Source organism: Solenopsis invicta, chromosome 2 (assembly GCF_016802725.1).
Source record: "Solenopsis invicta isolate M01_SB chromosome 2, UNIL_Sinv_3.0, whole genome shotgun sequence".
NCBI lineage: Eukaryota > Metazoa > Arthropoda > Insecta > Hymenoptera > Formicidae > Solenopsis > Solenopsis invicta.
The window spans coordinates 12,898,061-12,922,292 of NC_052665.1; the positions used below are offsets into that span (position 1 = coordinate 12,898,061).

Genomic DNA, 24,232 nt, shown 5'->3' on the forward strand with positions numbered 1-24,232 from the left:
GAGATTTTTAAAACGAAATCGCCATCGTTGCGGCCGCTCATAGGTCCATCACGTCGGATGAATGAATAATTATCCCGAACCCCCCGCGTACCGGGAAGCGAACCGTTTCCTCGGCGCTACTCCCTTCGTCGTGGAAATGCCTATATACCGAACCGCCCCCAATTTATATAAGCTAACCGACTCGGCGCCCTCGACCACCCCCGTCGCCCGGTGCTCGTATAATAATTCCGCGATTCCCTCCCGATGTTCATTTCATTATTTTTTTCCTTTCTTCGTCGCGGCCGCCTTTGCCTCTCCTTCCTTCGTTCCTTTCTCCGCCACTTCCACAACCGCTTCTCCGCAACCCACCGCCGGCGTCGCCGTCGCCACCGCCACCGTCGCCGCCGCCGCCGCCGCCGCCGCCGCTGAGAGGGTGATAAGTCGTGACGTCGACGAGGTAGAGGTGATTCCGAAGCGTAGGCGTGGTCGCAGCATCCCACCCCCGCCGACCACCGCTGCGGGGGCCAGCCGACGGGGGTGGGAGGGCTCGGATTCCATGGGGGTAGGATGGCGCATGGTGCACGCTTCGCGTTGGCTGCCTCCAACCCTCCACCACCACGTGGCCGGAGCCGGCGGCGCGGCGCGGCGCGGCGGGTGCGGTGGTGGACGTGTGCACCCGCTGTAGAGGGTGGAAAATCGTGTAAGAAAAACCCGCGGCACTCTCTGCGCCAACCTCATCGGTCCTATTTCTCGCATTCTCTCTTTCTCGCTCTCTCCGCCGCCTCCTATACCCTTCCGTCGTCCTCGTTTTCTCGTTCAACCCCCGCTGGTAATAGACGGCTCTACTTAAGTACGGGGCATGCCGTTGCGCCCCGTCCTCCCCCTTTCGCGCTCGCTCGCTCGCTCGCTCGCTCTCTCCTCTCCCGTTCGCCGTTCTCTCCTGCGTCCTCCTTCTTCGTCCCGATCCTTTATCCTCGCGCGTTTAAAAGGGACGTATGTATGTATGGCCTCGTGTACGCCGCTTTTATGTGGAATTCTTGGGGCGAGCATCGAGAGAGGAGACTTATCACTCGCTGTCAGAGGAACGCGCGTCGTTCGCGTGTATGCGTGTGAGCGCGAGCACGCGTGCATACGCACGTTTGCATGGTCCACACGCGTGACACACCGGCGTGGCGTCCGTCGCGCGCTCGTTAATTTAATTAACCCTACGGACACTTCCGGCACGAACGTGGACGGCCAACGTGCTCTGCCGTACTTTCCACGATAATGCGCACGAGGTTACCCCTCCCCCGCGCGACGTCGTCGTCACTTTCGTTGACCCGGGCGACAGGATTCGAGGGGAAGATGGGGGCAGGGAGGGTGGCAAAATTATGCGCGCGGAATGACGGCAACGTAGTGTCTCGTCGTGTGACACTGCTTCGTGTCACACTATTATGATCGTTTGAAATGTTACAGATCCTAATGGGATGCGACTGTGTAGTGATTTCGGTGGAGTATATTAAACTTATTTCTTTTTTTAATTCTTGATCCCTTGTTCTTAAGATTGTAATTATTTTTTAATAAATAAGTAGAACTAGTATGCTATATGTACCTATAGACAAGCGTATTTATATATTTGCGTAATATTGTATATTTAAAATTAATAAACTTTTTCAAAGTTGCCGTAGCTTGTTTGGGAGTCGAAAAAATAACTATTTATCGCTACTTGAGAAGTAACTAAAAAAACAACATGAAATTAAATATGAAATTTACTTTTTTGATGTTTTATATTAAAATATTTATGAGAATAATATTATTTTGTATTTTAAATTTGCAAGACTACAAAAAGTTTAAAGAGAAAGATTTAAAAATGCTCAAAATGCAGACAATTTTAGATTTATTAAATTTTTAAATCGAAAATAAAGTGAAAATTATATTCTTTTGCATCCTTAATTTTGAATTAAAAAACTTTTAACATGATAATTTTTAAATTGTTTTTAAAGATAATTTTGAACATAGCAATTGAGTTTATGAATATCCGCTAAAGACTAAAGATTGAACGCACACAACGGAAATTGTTACAAATAGGTTCAAAACGATGCAAAGAGTAACGACAAATGTAACTGTTAATTCGTTACGGTTACTAAAAAAGTGTAACTATGCTACTGTTACAACTCCTAAAGAAAAAAGTTAGTACCGTTATTAGTCCGTTATTAAAAGAAAGTAATTACAACAGTTATATGTAATGCATTACTTTCCTGAATATATTTATACATTTATAATAATAAAATTCCTGATTTATCTTTTCTGCTATTTTATATGAAATTTTTAAGCTTGCATGTGTAGCAAGATAAAATCTTTAAGAAAAAATATATTTCTTTATGATAAATAAAATTATGTATATAATATATTATATATATATATATACATATAATAAAATTTAAAAATATTATATATATATATATACATATATATTTAATAGGATTTAAAAATTTTTAACTGAAAAACATATCATTTTATGTCAGAAGAAATTAAAGAATTTGTAAAAATAGAAGAGAATATATTTCTAGGGTTTTCCTCATACATATGTTACCATTAGGCTGTCACATGTCATACATCACTTACTGCACAGTAGTAGAGAAGAAAGTTTCGTGATTTCAATAAACCGAACAGTTGAGAGAGAAATCTTTATCGTCACTGTGGAAACTACCCCGATTATTACCCTGATTTCTGCTGTGCGCTGATAGTTATAATAAGCCCGCGGCTTCATAATATCGATATCGTCATTATCGCGTGATTATTACGCGATCCAGAGAAGTCGTGGACGATCGTCAGGCCTTTCCCGCGCCGCCGGTTATTATTATTATCATCATTATTGTTATCATTATTACTATACCTGTGGGTTTAGAGGGGGAGAGCTACGAAGCTCTCTCTCGTCGACGATAATATAATTACCTACACCGACAAGAAAATTACATCGTACCCTCTTCGCGCTGCCCCGCGAAGTCTATATGCAACACGGACGAGCGATACACGCGAGCGCGCGCTCGCCGGTGGTAGTGCGAGATAATAAAGTTGATAAGAGCGTAGAGGGTCGCTCCGCAATCCCTACCCACCGAAAGAGAGCAAACGGGGTAGCGCTGGCGGGAAGGGGTGGGTAAAGGCGAGCGGCGGTACGCGAGAAACGGGGTGCGAGCGAGAGAGCGGCTAGCGGTGCCGTCGGGGGTGCTGCGGGGTAAGTGGGCGTGGCCGGCATTTGCCGGCGAGGCAGACGATTGGACGGTCCGTGGGGCGGCTTCGTCAAATAAAATCCAATCGTTGAGACCAAAGGAATGCGAATCTCCAGGCTTTTTTCCTACCCTTGGTACTACGAGGCGGCGAGCCGCTTACCCTCCTCTTTCTACCCTCCGTCCTTCCTCCCTCTTCCCCTCCCGCGACCCCCGCCGGGCTAGCGCGCCTTCCTTCGTCCCTCTCGCCCGCCTTTCTCTTTTCCCGTGCTCCTCAAGGGGGTGCGCGCAGCGCCGTTTGATGGGAGTATGATTTTATTACGGCATTACCGAGCGAGCCAAACCCCGAATTGCTCGGCTTATAGTCCGTATTATCTCACCTAAGAGGGAAAGAAGGGGTAGCGGAGAAGTGCGGGAGGGTGGTGCGCGGCGGGCAGCGGGGTGGTCGGAGGAGGGGGAAGGGGCACGGAGCGAGCACCCACCCCTCGGCGCATACCCTTCTTCGGGGTAAGGCCACTGCCTGCACGTACGTACGGGGTGGCGTTTCGAGAACGCCGGCGACGCCGGTCGGGGAGGGAGCTCGGGGGGGAAACGAGTGAGCCACCTATATGCCTTTGTGGGCCTTCATTCGAGGGTTGCATGCTCTCACGTTGCCGCCGCCACCACTAAACCCCCCTTCCGTGCGTTCGGAAGGCACGCACGCAGGCACGCCAGTTGACATCCCGCTGCCGAAATCGCATGTCCTTGTCGTCGGACGTGAAGTGAAGTTGCGTACGCGATCATGTGACACGCGCGATCCCGCGACAGTGGGATCTTCCGCGACGAGGATCTCGCGGGAAAAAACGGGGGGGACCAGCTTTTTTCTTCGAGTCGACTATCTTCTTCACGTCGACCTGGAAACACGGTGGGAATTTAGTATTTTCGAATATTTGAACTGTGTGGATACTCGGCTTGCAATGTCAATGTGCATCGTGCGATGTCAACATAGGCGATCGACAGTGACATTAAAATAATTACCGTGCGCGGAAACGCGTTGCTACCAGTCTTCAATTGCGAGCGATTGGTCCGAAGGAAGAGGGAGGTATGCTGAAGTGTGATTTGAAAAGTGTGATTTGAAGAAGAGTTTGTGAAGCTCGAATAATTAAATTGAAAGGGCTGCGCGGCGACCTTCGACGATTCGACTAGTTCACAAAAATGTGATTTTCGATCGAGCGTCTTACGCGCGAATCTTGTACGAGATGTACGCGGCAATCAGTCGATCAGTAAGTATCTAAACAGTGATAAGTTCAATGTTGTATGAAATTCATGAAGCAAAAATCAGCTAACTGTAACATAAGAAATAATCACGCTTCGCTGATCAGTATCGAGTCCGAAGCCAGCTTCCCTATTAAGTCCGTTCTACCCTTTCGTCGACTAAGAATCGTCCTGTAAGACGACGATCGTAACAGTCGGTGGGCCAAGCAGCCGTGATATGTTCCCCTCGTCAGCGGCGATGCTGAAGAATCTGCAGCAGAGTGCCATGACCTCGCCTTTCTTGATGGAGAACCTGCTCCAGAGCAAGGCGTCGCCGGGGACGGACCTCACCAGCTTGACCTTGAACTGGGCGGCGAGTCTCGTAGCGCGACAGCGCGAGAGAGAATGCGAGGCGAATCTCAGACTTGTTCGAGACCGGGCCTCCCCCAACGATCTCATCCAGGATCACCTGGAGCAAAGATCAGGCACGATCGGTGGACGCGATCGCATAATGATCGATTGCGGCGGTAGGGATCAGCAGCAGAGATCTAGCGGCGGCGGTAGGTCCGGCGAACGGCAGCACGATCGGATGCAGCTCCTTCAACGTGAGAAGGAGGTCTTGGACCGGAGCCAGGGCGTGTACGTCGACATGGAGAACGAGAGGATGGATGGCCCGGTGATGGTGGACCGGCTGTGCGCGATGGAGAGGCTCTGCAACGAGAGGATCGACAATCGATCCAATTCCGGCGTCGAGTCCTGCAACTCGAACGTGGACGAGGACCCGATCCCGGGCGCGGAGCTCGACGGTGGTCTTCAGCCGGTCGACAGGGACGAGATGGTGCTGGGCGAGCGCGTCTCCGCGATCGAGATAGACAGACGGTACGACCTTGGATGCAGAAACGTCATGCACACGTCCGATGAGATGACGATCGTATCGGGGGAGAGGGAAGCGGCGGTGACGGCGGCGGCGACGGCGGTCGAGCGTGCCGTCGACAGAATAGGCGAGAGGACCACCGCCTGTTCCTGCGGCGACGAGCAGTGCTCTGGACCGGCGTGCAGGACCATCCAGGAGAAGGAGAAGCCGCAGCTCAAGTTCAGCGTTAGCGCCATACTCGGTGGTAATCATGACAGGAGGCCGCATCCCGGTAATTCATTGATGAACATTTACCTGACATACTCGATAGCTGTCCTGGCATTTCTCGTATCAATTCCTAAGGAATTAATGAGGGAGGGTTTAATTGTTATAAAACGAAGCGCTCAAAGTTAACAAAATTCTTGTAGTTGGAGAAAAGTGAGAAAGATGGGAAAAGAAGATGAAAAGATTTTTAAAAAGCAAGAGTAAAGTATTGCGAAATATCGGCAAACATCGGAATAATTTTTTTATAAATAAATGATGATAAATAACTATTACCTAGTTGAGCCATCATGAGCACAATATTCAAAGAAATTACAGATTTTTTATGGTCTACGAAAGAAGGGAAATAAAACAATAGAAAATATTTGAGAAAATAAAGGAAAATTGAGGCAAAGAGATTCCATGCAATTTATTGATAAACATTTGCCTGACATAATCGAGTCGATATAGTTGTTCTGTTTGTTGAAGGATTGATTGGAGATTGCGAATTTATCTTTTCAAACCAGGGATCAGGGGCTCGAGGTTAGTAGGATTCTTGTAATTTGAAAAAGATAGAAAAAGTAAAGAATCAGGTCTCTAAAAGTTTTTCAAATAATAAAGAAGTAATTAAATTCTTGTAATTTAGAAAAGAAAGAAAAAATAAAAAATAATGTTTAAAATTTTTTCAAAAATTAAAAAGTGTAAAATATTAATACGCAGTCAAACATTGTAAGCTCAAAAATCATGGAATTTTTGTGATGATAGAAAAAAAAGATTAAACATATTTTACGAAATAAAAAAACTGGTCACGAAGCAAGAAATTCTATAATAATGCGTTGATAATTATATATTTGATAATCAAATCGATATTTGTCTTGTTAATCAAAGGGTAGATTTAAATGGTTCAAAGTACCAGAGATTAGCGAGATGCTTGTAAATGGAAAATAGAGGGAGAAAATAATAACGAAAAGAATGGGGAACTATTTAAAAAAGAATAAACAATTTAAAAATATGATGAGAGATAAACAATAAAATAATTTATTGATAAATAATAGTATAGGATGCATTCATTAAGTATAAATATGATAAACATAATATTTTTGGGATCATAAGATTATTATAGTTTATAAAAGAAAATGGAAAAGACACAATAACAAATATATACAAGAACATGTTTTATAAGGAAATATAAGTATCTCTTTAAGGAAATAAAAAATCGCTTAAAAGAAAAAAGATTCCGTAGTAAATCCATTAACAAAATACTGACAATCATTTTAACATTATTTGACGCACTGTAAGTCAAATTTTCTGTTCGACATTTCACGACTTCTAACGACTATTAATTGAAACATGATTTTTAGACCGCGCGTTAAGAAGAGTAAATATCAAATGTACGAGGAAATAAATTAAATAATCCCTAAAAATCACAGGTCCAAATGTAGATATCTATTTTCTTTTATTATTTTCCGAGCAGTAGATAAATATTAAATACATAAAATGTATTATGTCCGGTAGTGCATCTCTACATCTCAAATCTGTTTTCATAATATATCATAATATATCATGATATATCATAATCAAAAGTTAACTATAAATGAAAATTAATGAATACACTTTTTCATAAAACTTATGATCATAAAACTTATGATTAAATAAGCTAAAGATTATGTGTATATACAGGCGTAACCTTTAATTTATTTAATTGTAAGCTTACAAAAATATATAAAAATTAATTGATACATATGCATAAATTAATTTTTAAGTTTTCATTAATTAATTTTATAGTTAACTTAACTTTTTGGTTAATTATATTATTAGGAAAACGAGCCTTAGAGTTGTTCGCCGGTTGCGATCGCAGATTTGTTTGTTCGCGTTGTCGGAGAGACATCATCGTTGCGGGAAGAGTTTCACGCGGTGATCGGAGAGTGTTGAAACAAAGCTCACCACAAATCAGTGTCGCGAGCAGACTTCTGTCGCCGGTCCCTAAATCTCATCCGCACACCCTCAAGACGAGTCGCGCAGCGTGCGTGCGGGGTGGAGCGCACAGGGCGTCAGCTGGCTCGCCACTTACCTTCACCCCAATATTAAGCCCTTACGATTGGTGCCTATAATATTAGACAAGCGGCAGGATTCAATGATGTATTGCCGCGTCGCTTGTCGCGCCTTTCCTCCGTTCGGGCCGTGATTCGTATCGAATATTTGTCGTTGCAAATTAATGCGGGAGATGACGGAAAGTGCTCAATAATACAATTGCATTAGGTATTTAGTAGTAATACTGCGAAAATTTGATACTTACAAGAACAAGAAATATAGTTTATAACATAATAAAATATTGTGCTGCTTTGTATTTAACAAGTATTATTAGTCATCGTACTTAACAAATACGATGACTAATAATATTTAATACATATTTAACAAATTAAAAACGTCTTATTTGTATAAATACTACCGTGAATTATTAGAAATTAGAATTAATTGGAGTAATTGTGACCGTGATAATTCGTAACGCCACGATAAAACTATTCTTGCTATCACTTCTGTTCAACTAATCCTTTTTTTTAAATTTTACTTTTGCAAATTCTATTCATAATTTTTAATATTTGAAACTTTTTTGTAATCTTTCGATTTTTATCCTGATAAAGACTGAGTGAAGTCAAAATGTTCACAATATTGTCATTGTATCGAGACGCTTTTTTTATTTATTCACTAAAATTTTTTTTGCTTGTTGATGAGTGTTTATTGTTTAAGTGTTTATTTATTTTCTTGTATAAATAAGATCGAGCTTATAAACTGAGTACATAATACTTTCGCAAATTTTATATTCATCACGTCATCTTTCAATCCTACAGTTCATAAACGATTCCTAAGTCGAAGATTAAATAACCGAATCTTTCCAAAAGAGTCGTTCTTCCTCCATCACCTCGATTAAGTGTTATAGATTACAAGTCGTTCCGCGCGAAGGTTACAATGCTGTCCCGTCATTCGCAGGGCACCCCCGTACGTTCGCGAGGGTCCGTCGGACCCTCGCACACGCATACACGCCAATCTTCGGCCGGTGTGTCCTCATTGTCACTCTTTCCTCCGCGGTGGCCGAGCACCCCCCGTCCTCCCCCGTTTCTCCCGCGCTCATGATTGACACGAGTCGATAAAGACCGTGTGCGCGCGCGATAGACGCGCGTAGACGTACTAGATGCATAAACTGTGCACAAGAGAGGAGAGAGGACCGTCACGCGAGGGAGGCGAGAGGCCAGGCGGAAGAGGAGGGAAGAGAGCGCGTGCGGGGCTCCACGAAGGTGGAGAGAGTCGAATGTTGCATTTAACATCGGGCGAATTGCACGCATCTGCCGGCGGAAGGATACGCGGGGGTGGTAAAGGGAACATCGCGCGGGGGAGAAGGGAGAGAGAGGGCCCGAGAGCAGGGGTGGCAATGGGGAAATTCGGTGCGTTCGAGATACGTGGCGGGAGGAAGGGAGGGAGGGAGGGAGGGAGGGAGGGTGAGAGGAAGAGAGAGGAAGCTTCGTGCGTTTGTCGGATAGCGGATGCATTGACCGTGCCACGTGCATGTGTTACATCCCCCTTCGTTCCCCGTACCGACCGAGACCGCACCCCTCTTTCTCCCTCCCTCCCTCCTGCCGACCTCTCACCGCGAATAGACCCTCCAGCATCCACCGGGAGCGCGGTACCGCCGTCCTCCCACTGTCCTCCCCCTCTCTCCCGTCTCCTCCTCCTCCTCTTCCTCCACTTCCTCCTCCTCCTCCTCCTCGCGTATACATCCTCGCCTCTGACCCTGCTCCCCACCGTACCCCGATGGTAACCAACCCCCCCGCGGGCTTGTACGTCATGTCGAAATGTTGTGAAATAATTGCGCGAAAAAGTGATTGGCAACAAACTCGAAATTCATCGACGAGAGAGGGCCGCTCGCGGCGGGACGGGAATTTGGGTGAGGGGGCCGCGAGGGAATAGGGCGGTTGAAACTGCGACGGATGATCCAGCGCGGGGTTGGCGCGGGGGGCCGGTGTCTGACGGGCGAGCGACGTTGAATTTCGAATAGCATTTTCACCAATCGTCCCGCGATTTACCGTTCTCCCTCCCCTTTCCGCCCCCTCCTTGCCACCCCCTCCACCTCCCGCCCTCCGCGTTCCCACGCGAGCCGCCACTCGCGGCCCATGTTTTTTGTTGCGTATCGCAACGATTATTGATATTTTTCGATATCGACTCTGTGTCGAGCACGACGGACCTGGTTTTAATACGCATATCTCCCGTGGAAAAACGTCGCATTTTATTCGTTAAATAAGAGAGTTAAAAAACGAGCGAAAGGAAGTTCAGGGGGAAGGGAGGGAAGGGGGGAGGAAGAAAAATCGAATGTGGATGATTCCGAATCAGAAATACTAAAAGTCAGCCGTGATGAATGTTTACTTATCGAGTTACATTTAACGACGAAATGTTGACGTAAACTCATCGACGGGATACGCCGGCATTGTTAATTTTTATTAAATATACATTGATTAAATAACATTTACTGTTTGCAAAGAGAGGAGGAGAAGATCGAAATTCATTATTTGCTCCATCATGCGTTAGTGTCATCGTGAAATGAGATTGCGGAGATGGGAAATGACGTGTAATGAATATGATTTAGCTGTTTAATCTAGAAATTCTGGAATTTTTAGATGCCCGTCAATGTCGTGAACGCCCATTGTAAACGTGGGAATCAATCGGGGTGCGTGTTTCACATTATCCACAAGTGATTCATGAAAATTAGGTTGAGAGGAAATAAGCGTTTCTCTATCATTAAATTGCATCACGTCAATTCTGCGTTATTTCCTTTGCGGTCGATCAGCCGTTCAGGCTGATCCGAAAACGTTTCGGATCCTCGTGAAAAATCGGTTCGCCAGGCCTATCCTAAGACAAACACGCTTCTCCGCGGAGGAACGAGGCATCGTCGTATGCGCCGCTCCATAAACGAGCAGTCACCCCTATTTACGCGAGACGGGGACCTGCAGCGCGGTATCTAGTTAATAATGCATCCCTGACCGTAATCCGAAAGAATAACCAGCGATATATGTTGTATAACCTCGTAACCTAAGGCCCATGAGGGAGCTGCTTAAGCCCCCGACGCACAAAAAAAAGGATGACGGCGAAGGGCGAAGGGGGGAGAGGGACCACAACTGTAACAACACGGGAGGGCCGTCCCGGAGTTTCTCGAGACCGCAGACAGGAGGTTTAATCTCACGTGACGCGAGAGAGAGAGAGAGAGAGAGAAAGAGCGGTAGAGTGCTGTAAGACCATATACAGGGTGGGAGATCGAAGGGACTGACTGTCGTGTCGGGTAGGTGGGGCGGCTTAAAAAACTATTCCCATTCAGTGTTTCCGTTGGAGGCTAAGCCCGGTTATTAGACCGTCGCGGCTAAGCAGCGCGCTTCTCTCATTGGCCGGCTACGAAAACAACGATAAAAGGCGATGAGTATTTTATGGGGTACAGCGCGATGGTACAATGGGACGCCGTGTATGGGCTATTGTCAGGGCATTGTCTGGTTGCGAACGCAAGGCGAGTTCTCCCTCTTTCTGTCTCTTTCTCTCTTTCTCTCTTTTCCTCTTGCCTTCTCACTAGCTTTCTTTTTCTCTCTTTTTCTCCCTCTTGTTCTCTCTCTTTCTCTTTCTTTCCACTTCGACCTAGAGCCTCTATTATTTTATTATTTTCAAACACGTCACTTTTTTAGCGAGACTGTTCTCTCTGTCTTTCTCTCTTTCTCTTTTTCTTCCCCTCTCTGGGCGTGGCGGGGCAATGTTGCAAAAAAATATGTTGGAAATCGCCCAGTCGAGGCGACCGGCCCTCTTAGGCGCATTATTAATGTGGATAGATGGACGAATTCTCCCTGGTGGAGGGTGAAAGCTCATCGGGGGAGCAGAGCTCGAATTTTCTTTCATGTTTATACTCTTCTCCTCGAGATGAAACGCGTCAGAACACGTAGTTAACTTTTCTTGTCAGTGAATTTTTTTTATCAGGGATTGCACGAAGGCATCCCTGCACGACGGCGAGAGAAATTATAACAATTTAATCATGAGATTTTATTAAATTAAATACATGGAGAAAAAAGAAATGTTTAAAAAACAGGGAAAAAGAGAAAAATGTTTAAATTATTAAATTAATATGATAAAAAGTTTTATCATATTAGTAATTTTATAATTTTATTTTATACATTTTTAATCTGTAAATTTTCTTTTTGTCAAAAAATATATCAAATTTTTTAGCGAAAATGATTGTTTTTTTTTTTATTTTAACGATAAACGTGTTAACAAAATTGCAATTTTTCTCAAATAATATATTTGCTTGAAACTAAATGAAAAAAAATGTTTGCTATTCAGTGGCTGAAAATTAATTTAAATTTTTATTTTTTAACAAAACTATTATTTCTTGATACAAGCAAACAAAATTCTTTTAACTTTAATATGTAGTAATAATACAATCAAAAGAAACTTATGTAATACTTGTACTGGCTACGATACAGATTAAATAAACGTTATTTCAATAAACAGTCTCAGTAGTAACGATTTCAATATAATACGATAGAAATATGTACATTTTTAAAAAGTGGATACATAAATATTAATAGGAACCTTACAAACACATGTACTGACAATGTAGCAAAGCTTCCCCTCTCGATTCTATCATTTTATAAAAATATGAATTCCCAGTAAAGAAAAAAGAAAAAAAAAGAAATCACATGAAGGCATGCGCATAAGCGAATGATACGTTCACATGGTTGCATTGTATTTTACGGTAATATAAGAGAAGTATCCGAGGCAGTCGGTCGCACGAATGTCTGGCTATTTACCTCGGTCGGAGGTGTTGAAGCGTGCGCCGACAAGAGATCGGGCTCTGCCTGGAGCAGTTAAGGAGGGTTTTAGTCTCGGGGGTGTCGGCCCGAATTATGCAACACGAAGGAATACGGCGACTTAGGTATTCGCTCGCACGTAAATCCGCCACCCTCGGGCACATTTCATCGTGAAACACAGCCGGGGCGCGTTCCATATTTAATCGCTCGGCGGTTTACGTCTCCATATCTGTGGAAGTGACGAAACTTTCCTAGAAAACGACGTCCGCATTCTCGCGTCAGTTAGTATGAATATTTTTACAAAGTAGCAATGAAGTCGCAATGAAGTCGCGTTGCACGGACAATCTCGATAACTTTGTCCACAACATCATTTTGCTACGCGAGTGTAAATAATCATTTCCTACGTATTTCTGTCTGCTGAACACAAAGTTTTTGTCAAAATTTGATTATCATGTCACAATCTTTAGAGAAATGGCATAAAAAAAGGTTAGCCAATTCGTAAAATCATTGCTCTTCTCAAAATTGTGACGTAATAGCCAAATTTTATTAGTGTAACATAACACTATAACTGCGCATCTTTTCCAAAAAAACAAACTAAAATGTTGCGTAATTTGCGATGATACCAGACCGAAAAACAAATGAAGCAAAAGAGAAGTGGTACAAACTACTCGAATCGAATCTTATTTTGAAGCATAAAAACATTCTGTCTGTGCAGATAATTTTCAAGGGCTTCCGCCGGAAGCGATACCCGCCTTTTTGCAAAATCTGCAAAATTCAGCCGGTTACAATATCGCCAAGCCGATTGCCAGGCCGGCGGCTTATCACCCTTATCACAGGCCGAGTCATCAACCTCCTCAACGACACCTACCACCGAACGCTCATCACACGCTGCAACAACTGTTCTACAGGGGTCCATACTTGACAGGTAAGAAACTTGCATAATTACGTGAACTACCGTGACGCAGAGCACGAGTTCAGCTTACCTCTTTCATTTCCATCTTTTTTAAGAAGTGGTACATGCAGTAATGACCATGAAAATAGAGCCGTCTCTATAAAAATTAATGCACTTACATTATCATTTCCTTTAATATAAGTTGCAATAAAGTAAACATTTGTTTTCTTATGTTAGTTTTTAGTTTCTCATTTATGAAATAAATAGTGTGATAAAATAAATTTAGTATAAATTTGAGCTTGGGTATTCTTATTGATGATTGTTTTTCTTTTCTGAGTGGCTCTATTTTTCTTTATGATTGCCACTGCATATGTCGCTTATTTGCTCAGTGATATAACTTAAAATTTGTCATTTTTTGTCTGCAAAAAAAAACGATGCTGACAAGAATTTATTGTGTGAAGAGCGCTATGATACTTTTATTCCCCTGTAATTAATAGACTAAATCGTTCCACCAAAATCGCATTTAAAAATGACGCAACAAAATTTTAATGATTCAAAACATTTAAACTGGAAAATTTTGACTTTTCGAGTTACGTTATTGTTGCAGCAAAGATGGGAGATGTATTGTGTGTATTATTTTTGAACAACCAAGATACATTCAAATCGATACACACTCACACACAAAACTCGGTACATGTGCAAATATTAGGTACGTCGTATATTAATGTTCGCAAGTTTCGCATATTTATTGCTTTGTAGTCGCGATACCCCACGTGTGCAGTTAATAAACAAGCGCGGACGGACGGGAGACGCGGAAGCACGGGCCCGACGGTTCGTTTAAAACCGAAACTTCCGCATATGGCGCCAGGCAGCGAGCGCGCGCGCGGCCACGTGCGCGGAGCCGCGCACACACGCCTGGTTTATCGAATATCTTGTTATAGGTAGGCTCGTATGGGACATGGAGTGCATATGAAGTGCAGTGAAAGCACTACCATATTATGTACATGCTCCGCCACAAGGCAAAATGCACGCATGCAACAAGTGCGTGCAAATATCATCGGTGCAGATAATACCATCATGCTCAGCTTGGCAATATCGCGCAGACACGATCTGGAGATTCAATTGCCCGATCTGTTATTAGATGACTTTGATACAATCGCTATCGAGCGAATCAAGCGCCCCGCTCCGCGCGTGAGCAACGCGAAGTTTCGACGACTTTTTTCACGCACGTCTCGCCCTCCTCCGTTCACCTTCTCGTTTGATATATATATTTTTTTAATCTAGTCGTAAAATAGATTTTTTAATTTTTCTCGATAAGCCGAAAAACTTTTGAAAAACAAAATAAAAAGAGAAACTCTATTTTTACTTTGGAAATTATTTAAATGCTTGTAAATGTCATTTTTAAAGTTTATAAATGTCGAATAAGATTCTTCGTTTATATAGTAACAACATGCATATTTTTTTTCAAAAAAATTTTTTTTTTTTTTTTTGAAAAATACATGATTTTATAACCAATAAGTTTTTAAATTCAAGGAATATGGTAAACCACTTCATAGTTTTGTATGCTGAATATAAATGTGATTTTTACAATGTTCTATTATCTCTGAATAAAGTTATTAAAATAATAAATGGCAACTACTTTAATATATATTTTATCGTACTCCATAGTTACGATATGTGGAAAAGTTTTATTACAATTAAAATAAAATACATTATTAGAATTTTTAATTTTTAAAACAAATTTGTTATAAAAATAAAATTTTTGTAATTAACATAAGAGAATATATTGCAGATTAAAATTAAATTATTAAATTATTTAATTTTTTTGCGATATAATAAATTCAATATTTGATTATAAATTTTCAATCTAAATTTTCAAAGAAGTTATTTAAAAAAAAATGCCAAAAAATAATATACGTAATGAACGAAATAAAATCCAAAAATCTAGTATTTTCATATTTCTATCGTAATGTGTTAAACAACATTAAAGTAATTTTTGTTTGCAACTTTATCTCAAACTTTTCAAAATTGTAATAGAACATTTCTAAAAATTAAAAGTTGCATCAAGCATAAAAAAGAAAGAATGATTATTTTTTCTTGGGGGCACTTTTCTTTATTGAACTATATTGTACTTATACAATAATTCTATTACGTACAGAGCATTCCACGAAAAGTGAAATTAATTAGCTCTTATTTTGTAACATATACGAGTATTAAAAAAAATAAAATTACGTTTAATAGAAGACAATGACTTTGACAGTTTTATTTCAGTATATTGTTTTATACAATGTATTTTACTTCATTTTATTAGACTTTATAAAAAATTGATAAAAATCGTATTAGAAAAATAGAGCACTGAATCGTAATGTATAAATGATATTGAAGTAATAACAAATTACTTCAGTATTAAAAAAAAATGTGTACCAATGCGTTATGCTTCTTGTTAACAGTTGCTGGCTCCGGGACCGGAAGCCATCATCCCGGCACACCCGGTGGAGGTGCCGTGTTTCCGGGAGCCATTCAGGGCAGTATCGGCGATTTTTCCGGGACTGGCCTAGTCTTTCCATGGGCGACGAACGCGCGCGGAAAGCCACGCCGAGGAATGATGAGGAGAGCCGTTTTCTCGGATCTTCAGCGACGCGGACTCGAGAAAAGGTTCCAGATACAAAAATACATCAGCAAACCGGATCGCAAGAAGCTCGCTGAGAAACTGGGTCTCAAGGATTCACAGGTAAGCGAACGCATTACGTAACCGTGATCCGAAAGGGAATTTTTTTTTACATCCCTCAAAAAAGAACAAATACATTTTAATTATTCTCGAGTACACTTGAACGTCTGAATTATATCCAACGAATATTGAAAATGTTCCGCCTCTCGAAATGCTCCAATTCCTTGAAAAAAAAAGAACTGATAAGTTTTTTAATAAACTGATTACTATATCAGTAACTGATGATTACTGTTCAGTTAACTGATGAAACGTAATTAATTACTGATATAGTAATTAGAGTTTAATAAAAAACTTATCAGTTCTTTTTTCAAGGAATTGGAGCATTCGAGAGACGGAACATTTTTAATATTTGTCGAATATAATTTGGACGTTCGAGTTTGCTCGAGAATAATAATTGGAATGTATTATTGCACCTATGACTTGCTTCACATTATCCGAATTCGCAATATTCCAGTATCGGCAATTTAATCGCGAAAGGGATTTAGTCAAGATTTAATTTGTACATTTTTACGTTCGCAATTTCTACAGGTTTACAATTGCAGCGATGAGACACAATTATTTATCTTCTTCTCGCGCCGACACGGTATTCCGCGCGCGGAAATCAATTGCATATCAATTATAGCGCGCATCGAAGCGCATAATTCGATTCCTTGTGATCCAGAATCCTCGCTCTCGATAATCGCATCAGGCATGTCATATGCAGGCAGATTTGCATACGCGATGATAGGCGGATGTGCTCGCGTTGTATTACAATCGAGAGGCTGCGCCGTGAGCATTAGAGACGGCACACGGTGTTTAATCCCGTGCTTAATGATCTCCTCGGCGCAATAGTAGTTCAAGCTAATCCGCGCAAACGTGCTAATCTAAACCGTAATTATACCAGGAAATTCGCTAACGTATAGCTCCAACGAAAAGAAGCGATTGCTAATAGGTAATAAACCGTCGCCGAGTAACTGCATTTATGCGTTATTATTCTCCTCTCTTGCGCAATTATAATTTTTGTATAATTATTTTACGCTTGATTTCCTGCGATTAATTTTAAATTAAATTTCTAATAATTCTTTCGAGGAATTTTTTAAAATAGCAATAGCATGATTTGTTTACTGACAAAATCGATACATCGCATTTATCTCAATTCATTTGTTCGCGTCGTTTTCATGATCTTCTATCACGATTCTCGTGAGTTCAGTTTTAAATCCGATTATATTAGATTCTGCGCGACTTCCAGATAATTAGATCGACGAGGAAGAGTCTCTTGAAAGGAATAGTGATTCTCCCACTCTCGGAATGATTCCCGGAGCGAGAGATAATCTCACCGATAACGGGCCGGCATAATCGGGCAGTTAGGCGCGTGCAAGACGCGGGAAGGTGCTGCTCGGCGAATATATAGATATAGATATATTGTGCTTAATGACGTTATTAGGGCACTAATTGTCCCTTTAACGAAGTACGAGTTCCTCGGCACTGAGCGAATTCAGTCCCGCCGCGGAGACGCCGCCGCCGCCGCTCCATTCGGGACAGGTTGATAGAGACTAATGCACGGTTTTGTCGGATGCAAAATCGCCTACCGCGCGAGCACCGTGCAAGCGAGGCCACGTGTATGTACGTGTGCGATGTGTGTGCCAAGCTCGCCTAATTGCGCGACCGGCTAGCCGATTTCAAGAACGATCGGGCAGTCGTAGCCCATTAAGTCTTGGTATAATAATAATAATAATAATAATACGCCTCGCCGCATCGTGTAATTAACTCTGCGTAATTAACTTCGCGATTAATTATTCTAAAGAGCCGCCGGAGGAGACAAACGCGGCGTCGCGTCGCTTGCGTCTTTCGCTGCTCAGTGTATGATCTACTTACGAGATATGTGATAAATATTTAAAGTGGAGTTAATTGTAATTTAGCGTTTCTTAAACTCTGCATTGTAGAAAACAGGTCTGTGGACATTACGTTTCTGTTGCTATTAGAAAATAATTATGATTGCATTATAAAAGTATTACAACTTAAATCGCGAAAAAGGGATCTATTTTTTGGGAATTTTTTTTTTTCTAATTGCTGCACGTATTCCTCTACACTTTTATTCACAGAGAAAAAGATTTCATTGGAATTAGTATTCCCATTTATTTTATTGAAAGTTGTTTTATTGAAAATTGAAATAACGTATGTTTATATAAAATTTATTTGTTTGAATAAAAATATTGTTTCATTCAAACAACATCTATAATTTGACAAAAATAACACTACTATTAGTTGTATTTATTGATTTAAACATTGGTACGTTTGGACCACTCCAAACAAATTTGTTTGGATACAATAAAATTTATTAAATCCAAAAAAATCGTTTTTTTCTATATACATCTACTTGTACATGTTTAATAAGTGATTTTAAATGTTAGTGTGGCTAACTTAGTTTATAAGTTTTTATATTACATAAATTTAAAAACGAACATATTTTTCAAGTTTGTTGATACAATTTCTCATAAACTACTCATAAAGCTATAGAATTCAACTTTTACATACGTATGTAAAATACATCTGTTTATTGCTTGAATTAGTATCAATGAAAAATATTGCCTATAATTAAAATACCATAGTTTTAAGGAACAATTATTGATTATTTAATTAAATTTATTTATTTAACATGTATGAAGAAATAGTTAACTTATAGATATCACAGTAAATTCAACAGTTATGGCGATAAATAGATCTATATTTTATGTGTATGCAAAAGTAGAAGTCAATAGCTTCAGTAGTTTCTAGAAACCATGTCAATCAACTTAAAAAATATATTTGTTTTATAAAGTACAAAAATTAATAAATATTTAGCCATACTAAAATTTGTACATATTTACTAAATATGTAATACAAGCAGATGTGTAAAAGCGTAAAAGCAAAAAATATGAGCAGCAGTTTTTTTTTAAATTCGCAAAAATAGACAAACTTTTTTGCGTTCTATATCGGAGTTTAAATGGAAAATGAATTTTTATTCTAAAATCTGAAGATACTCTATTTTATCCTTCAGATGTTCTATTTTACATTACATTCTATTTAACTCTAGATGTAAATTTCACACAAATATATTTCTATGTCCGCTACTATTCTCTATTATCTTTCGAGAGCTCGCCCCGGGACGTCAATAAACGCTTTACGTTCGCTCATTCGTTTATTCAAATACGGACAATTTGGGCGACGCGCGGAAATTGAAATAAAAACCTCGATGGCCGCGTTCGGCTGCCGGCTGCATCACGGACATTCGCGCGTTCGCTCTGAAAACGATCGAGTTGCGCTCATGAAATCGAATGAAACTAACTCACGGCGCGCCATTTCCGGATATCGTTTAGTTCCATTAGCGTCACGCCGAGCGGTCTCACATTTAGCAGCGTGCGCTGTACGTTGCATACACCTACGTGCGCGACTAATGAACTGGCATCGCCCGATTAACCCCGTACCGTCGGGATATTATGTACCTGACTCCCTTCCTCTGTTGCACACACAGCTGTGCTCGCTCTTTCTTCGTGTACGTCAACGCGATACGTCGATACCGCCCGTGATCTGCCCGCGATGCATATATGTAAAACGCACCCCTGCAAGTCGATACTTGAAGGTGCGCAGCTCTATCCAAGGTAATTAAGTTTGCTCTGCAGTATGCATTATGCGAAGGAACAGATCATTGCTTAATTCTCAGGTTGTTACTGATATTTTTGATTGAAGAAATAAAATGATTTCATACTAATGATAAGATGGAAGAATTAGACTTGCAAAAAAAATAGATAAAAATATAAATCAATAACTTGAAGTCTATTTTCTTTTAAATAGCAATCTGTATTTTTAAAATTTTACAATTTTAATTTTATATCTTATAATATCTTATGAATTATGTAGCTTGTATTCCTTTGTATAAATAATGGATGAATAATGTCTGTACAAACGGTGAAAAACAAAAACGATAGAAAAATAATCATCAAAGAAATATTATAGATATTTGTAAAGGTTAAAAAGCTTTTATACATATTTAACAGATATTACTTGTTATACTGAGAACTAATAAAATGTGGGCGAAATACCACAAATAAATCAATGTTCAATTTTTTTTTAACTTTATATAATTTATATAATTATTGTGTGAAATCGAAATGTTACTAACATGGCAAGATAAATAAACAAGAAGCAATAATTGAATGAATGCTGATCTGTGAAAAAGAATAACATTAAACGAATTATTATAAAGATTATTATATAAATATTATAGAAGATTAAAAAACTCATAATATTTTATTTATGAAGCTATAAAAAGTTTATAAAATTCAAACAAGAAGCAATATCTAATTTAATGAATGAGTGATCAATGCACATGAAACAAATAATAATAAAAAAATTATTATAATATATTATAAAAATTAAAAAATTTATAATTTTAATGAACACTATCTGCATTGTAAGTCTATTTTAGAAGATGTATAATTCATGTCAGATTTCAGTACAAATCAGATTTCATTTCTGATTTCATTTGTAATTTTACATATCGGGTATTTTGATATGTATATGTTTTAATGTATATTTTATATACGCGCACATTCACAGTCTTTTCAAATATATTTTTTTTTCAATTACACATAAAACAGCACATAAAATTAAGAACTTAACTATTTTGAATCCTGACAGAAATTATGATTACAAATCTCTTATAACTACAAATTGTCTAAAGTAGAGATTTTGAAGAAATCGAGACAGTAATTTCACGAGTAAATTGATTTGTTACTCAAATTAAAATTTTTTTAAGCTCTAAATATAATTAACGTTTTGAGATCGAGATGTTACTGGCGGGCGTGAGAAGATCGAGCAAACAAGAAGCAGTTTCTAGTCGGATGAATGGTGGTCGCGGTGAATATATATGTACGAAAAAGAGAGAGAGAGAGAGAGAGAGAGAGAACGCAAGAAAGACAACGGGGTGCGGTGCGCGAGGAAGGGATACACGGCGGAGAGGACTGTGTAGGGATATATCCTCATGTATAATTCACACCTCGAGCGCCATGCTTCCACCGCCATTGGTCGAGGCTCACTCTGTCGCTGGTTTTACGAGAAAATCTAAGGATCAAGCGCGCATACATACACATGGAGCCCGGTGGCGTATGTACACGGGGAGGAGAGCCAAGAAGAGAGTGAATTGACGTTTCTTGCGGTTCCGCAATCCGCATACAAAAGCTGATTTTGCGCCCTCCTTCCGGCCGCGCGCTCTCTCCGCCCGTCGCCCTCGTTGAGCGATCGCGAACAACGTGATAAGAATCCAGGGTATTCGCGACGAATAAACTGCGCCGAATGAAATCTGCGAACACGAATTTGTTGCACCTGATTCTTAAATCTACGATTAAAAGCCGATACACTTTTAAAGCTTGATTCATTCAAATATCAAACGTTCCGTATGTATTACAGAGACTCGAAAATTTATATTTTTGAATATTTTTTTCTTTTTAAGGGTTCTCACGTTAACGTTACATTAATAGTATTTTTTCTTTCCCTTTGTCTTTCTAATCCATATGAATATAGTTAAATTCGAAGTATTTAATTTTTATTTTAAATATCTAGAGTTTATCTAGATAATTTTGTTATAGATAATGGCAAATATTGGATATTTGATATAATTATCTAAACAAAGAAATGGCTTTATCTTTTATCTTAGCTAAAACAAGTCTTATCTTTTTTAAAGATGTAAATTAGTGTAGATACGACATGAGCATGAAGTATTGTTCCATCTACAATTTTTAAGTTATTATTTATCTTAACAAGAGAATTTTGGAAATAATAATAGATTGCACAGAAAATAGTAGCGCAATGTGAAAAATTCCTCCAAAACTGCAAGTTATTCAAAAACTTTACAAGGAACTTTGTCAGTTGTTATAATGTAAGTTATGTATTTTTTCTAGATTTTTTAACTACGATTTTTATTCGCGTATTGTTTCAAATAAAAAAGGAACTGTTTGATTAGATTGAATTATTTGAAGAACTCTTTTTTTTAAGAAATATATTATTTTTATATTCCAAATTGTTTTACTGAACAATGATATTAAAATTATCTATGAATTGATCTTAAAATTATCTATGTAAATCAATATATGATTTTATCTTTCATATAGATAAATTTAAAATTAAATAATCTTTTAATGTATCTAAGACACGTTTACATATAATTTATTTTATTTTTATCTAGATAATTATAAATTATCTAAACGCAACACTGCAAATATCAAATAGGAAGCGTCGCAAAATAGGATTACGGTCTTTCGATTCCGGAACAAATAATCTCGTCAAAAGTGGTACCGAGAACGAAACGGCAATTTCGATTACTCGATTCCAATGAAATGATACTTCGTCGCCGCGACGCGATTCAGCTTCGTAAGTACATATCGAACGTGATCCCGTCGTTAAAAGCAATTGAACTCCAACTGAACGCACCCGCAATATCTCTAACATTACTTTTTATCGCACGCGCGCGCAAGGGGGGAAACTTTTCTCAACTTTATTAGAGGGTGTTTCCGGGGCCTGAGAGAGTTCCTGCGATTTGAGAACTGCGATTCTGCGCACTCGTTGGCCGGCTATCTAATATCACGGTTCGCCACACGAACACCCATAAAAGCGATTATTGTCCAATGATAGTTCTTTCTCTCTACCCTTCGCTCTACCTCCGTTTCCCTCCCCGTGCTCTTCTTCTCTTTCTCTTCCTTACACTCTCTCTCTTTCTCTCTCTCTCTCTCTCTCTCTCTCTCTCTCTCTCTACTCTTGGATGTCTCTTAATAGCGGCGAAGTGTTGGTAGCAGATGCCGAATTTCACGTCTCCCTTAATGTACCGAGCGCGAGAGCGATAATACCGCTATCGGAACTTCCGTCTTGGCATTGCAATCTAAGTTATCGAGCTATCGACGTGTCGGATGTGTGTCGAAGTGGCATTGTTATCGTCACCGTTTATCCATTATCGCGTCGTTAGCTGCGTTAGCTCCTTTGCAATACACTCAAATCATTTATAAAGTCTCGAGAAGCTCCGGGAGCCAAGAATATCTTTATCAAATTTAATTATAATTTTTCAAAGACTCCAACAATTGTGCAATTGACGCTTAATGGCGCAATAAAATTTTCTTTTCTGACAACTAATTTTTGTTAAAGATTATGTCTTTACACTTTCCAGAGACACATGCGAGTTATGTTTCGAAAATGACTTTGTATTATTGTACTTCGGATTCTCCATTGGACTCATGAATCTTTTCTCGAATTTAATTAAGGACTTGCGGTGCCACGGGTGGATGATAATAATAAAGCTTTTCCGAGGGTAATCTGGTACTTTGAGGGGCGGCAGGATACAGCGGGTGGAGAGGAGATGACTGGTGAGGGGGAGGAGGGGGATGGATGAGAGAGGACGAGGTGCCGTTTCACACAGGTTCGAGGCTTCACTACAGTTTATGACGAGGGTGGGTTTAAGAGGAACGTCGAGGGTTAAAGGGGGATAACTAAAGTAATTAGTGATGGTGAGCGAGAGCGACCCCTTTCTTGACTATGCCTACACCCTTATCCCTCTCAGCGCCTTTAACGAGATGAAGATGTTGATTTATCACGGAAACTCGGGCTCTCGGAAGCCACACGAAGGCTCATTTTTGTTTTATATACAGAAGATTAATATTACATATCATATATTCTTCGTGTATTTTATATATAGGCATAACATTATATATTTGATTTTCATTTCTTTTTATATCCGCAATTTTTCTTAACAATCATGAAACAAGGCTTGAAGAGTACACTGAAAAAAAGAACAATTTTATTTTGAGAATATCTTTATTTTCGAAATGTTAAATATTGAAATGAAATTATACGTTAAATAAATATTAAATATAATGTACATGAAGAAATTTTGTACAGTTTCGAAAGAATATATAATAAATATACTCTCTATCGAATAATAAGAATATATTAAAAATATATTGTCATTATTTAATATTAATTATTTTAGAAGAAAATATATCGGATCAAAAAAATAACAAATCTTCAAATCAAGAATTAAAAATTTTTAATTCTTATTCTTATTTTATTATCAAAACGATCATATTGTGCTTTTTTCTGCAGATGACTACTATATAATAATAAAATAAAAATATACAATAATATTTTAGTGAAATTTAATCAATTTATCAAATTTTTTTAAAGATTAAATTTTATTCAAACAAGAATATAATTTAGATAGATTAAATATATTAGTTTTAATTTGAT

At 39.5% G+C, this 24,232-nt stretch overlaps 1 protein-coding gene across 2 annotated transcripts in view; it reads left to right on the forward strand.

The window, feature by feature from the left end:
* Positions 1-3,664: 3,664 nt before the first annotated feature.
* LOC105196743 overlaps positions 3,665-24,232 on the forward strand; it is a 40,902-nt gene continuing 20,334 nt past the window's right edge. Inside the window, exons 1-4 of one of the 2 annotated variants that reach the window (XM_039459366.1) lie at positions 3,665-4,447; positions 4,547-5,563; positions 13,081-13,290; positions 15,708-15,988. In XM_039459366.1, the coding sequence (XP_039315300.1) occupies positions 4,657-5,563; positions 13,081-13,290; positions 15,708-15,988 (1,398 nt within the window). In that variant the 5' untranslated portion in view covers positions 3,665-4,447; positions 4,547-4,656. Of the gene's footprint in view, positions 4,448-4,546; positions 5,564-13,080; positions 13,291-15,707; positions 15,989-24,232 lie in introns of those variants that run through there. The other variant, XM_011162828.3, reaches the window with a different exon arrangement.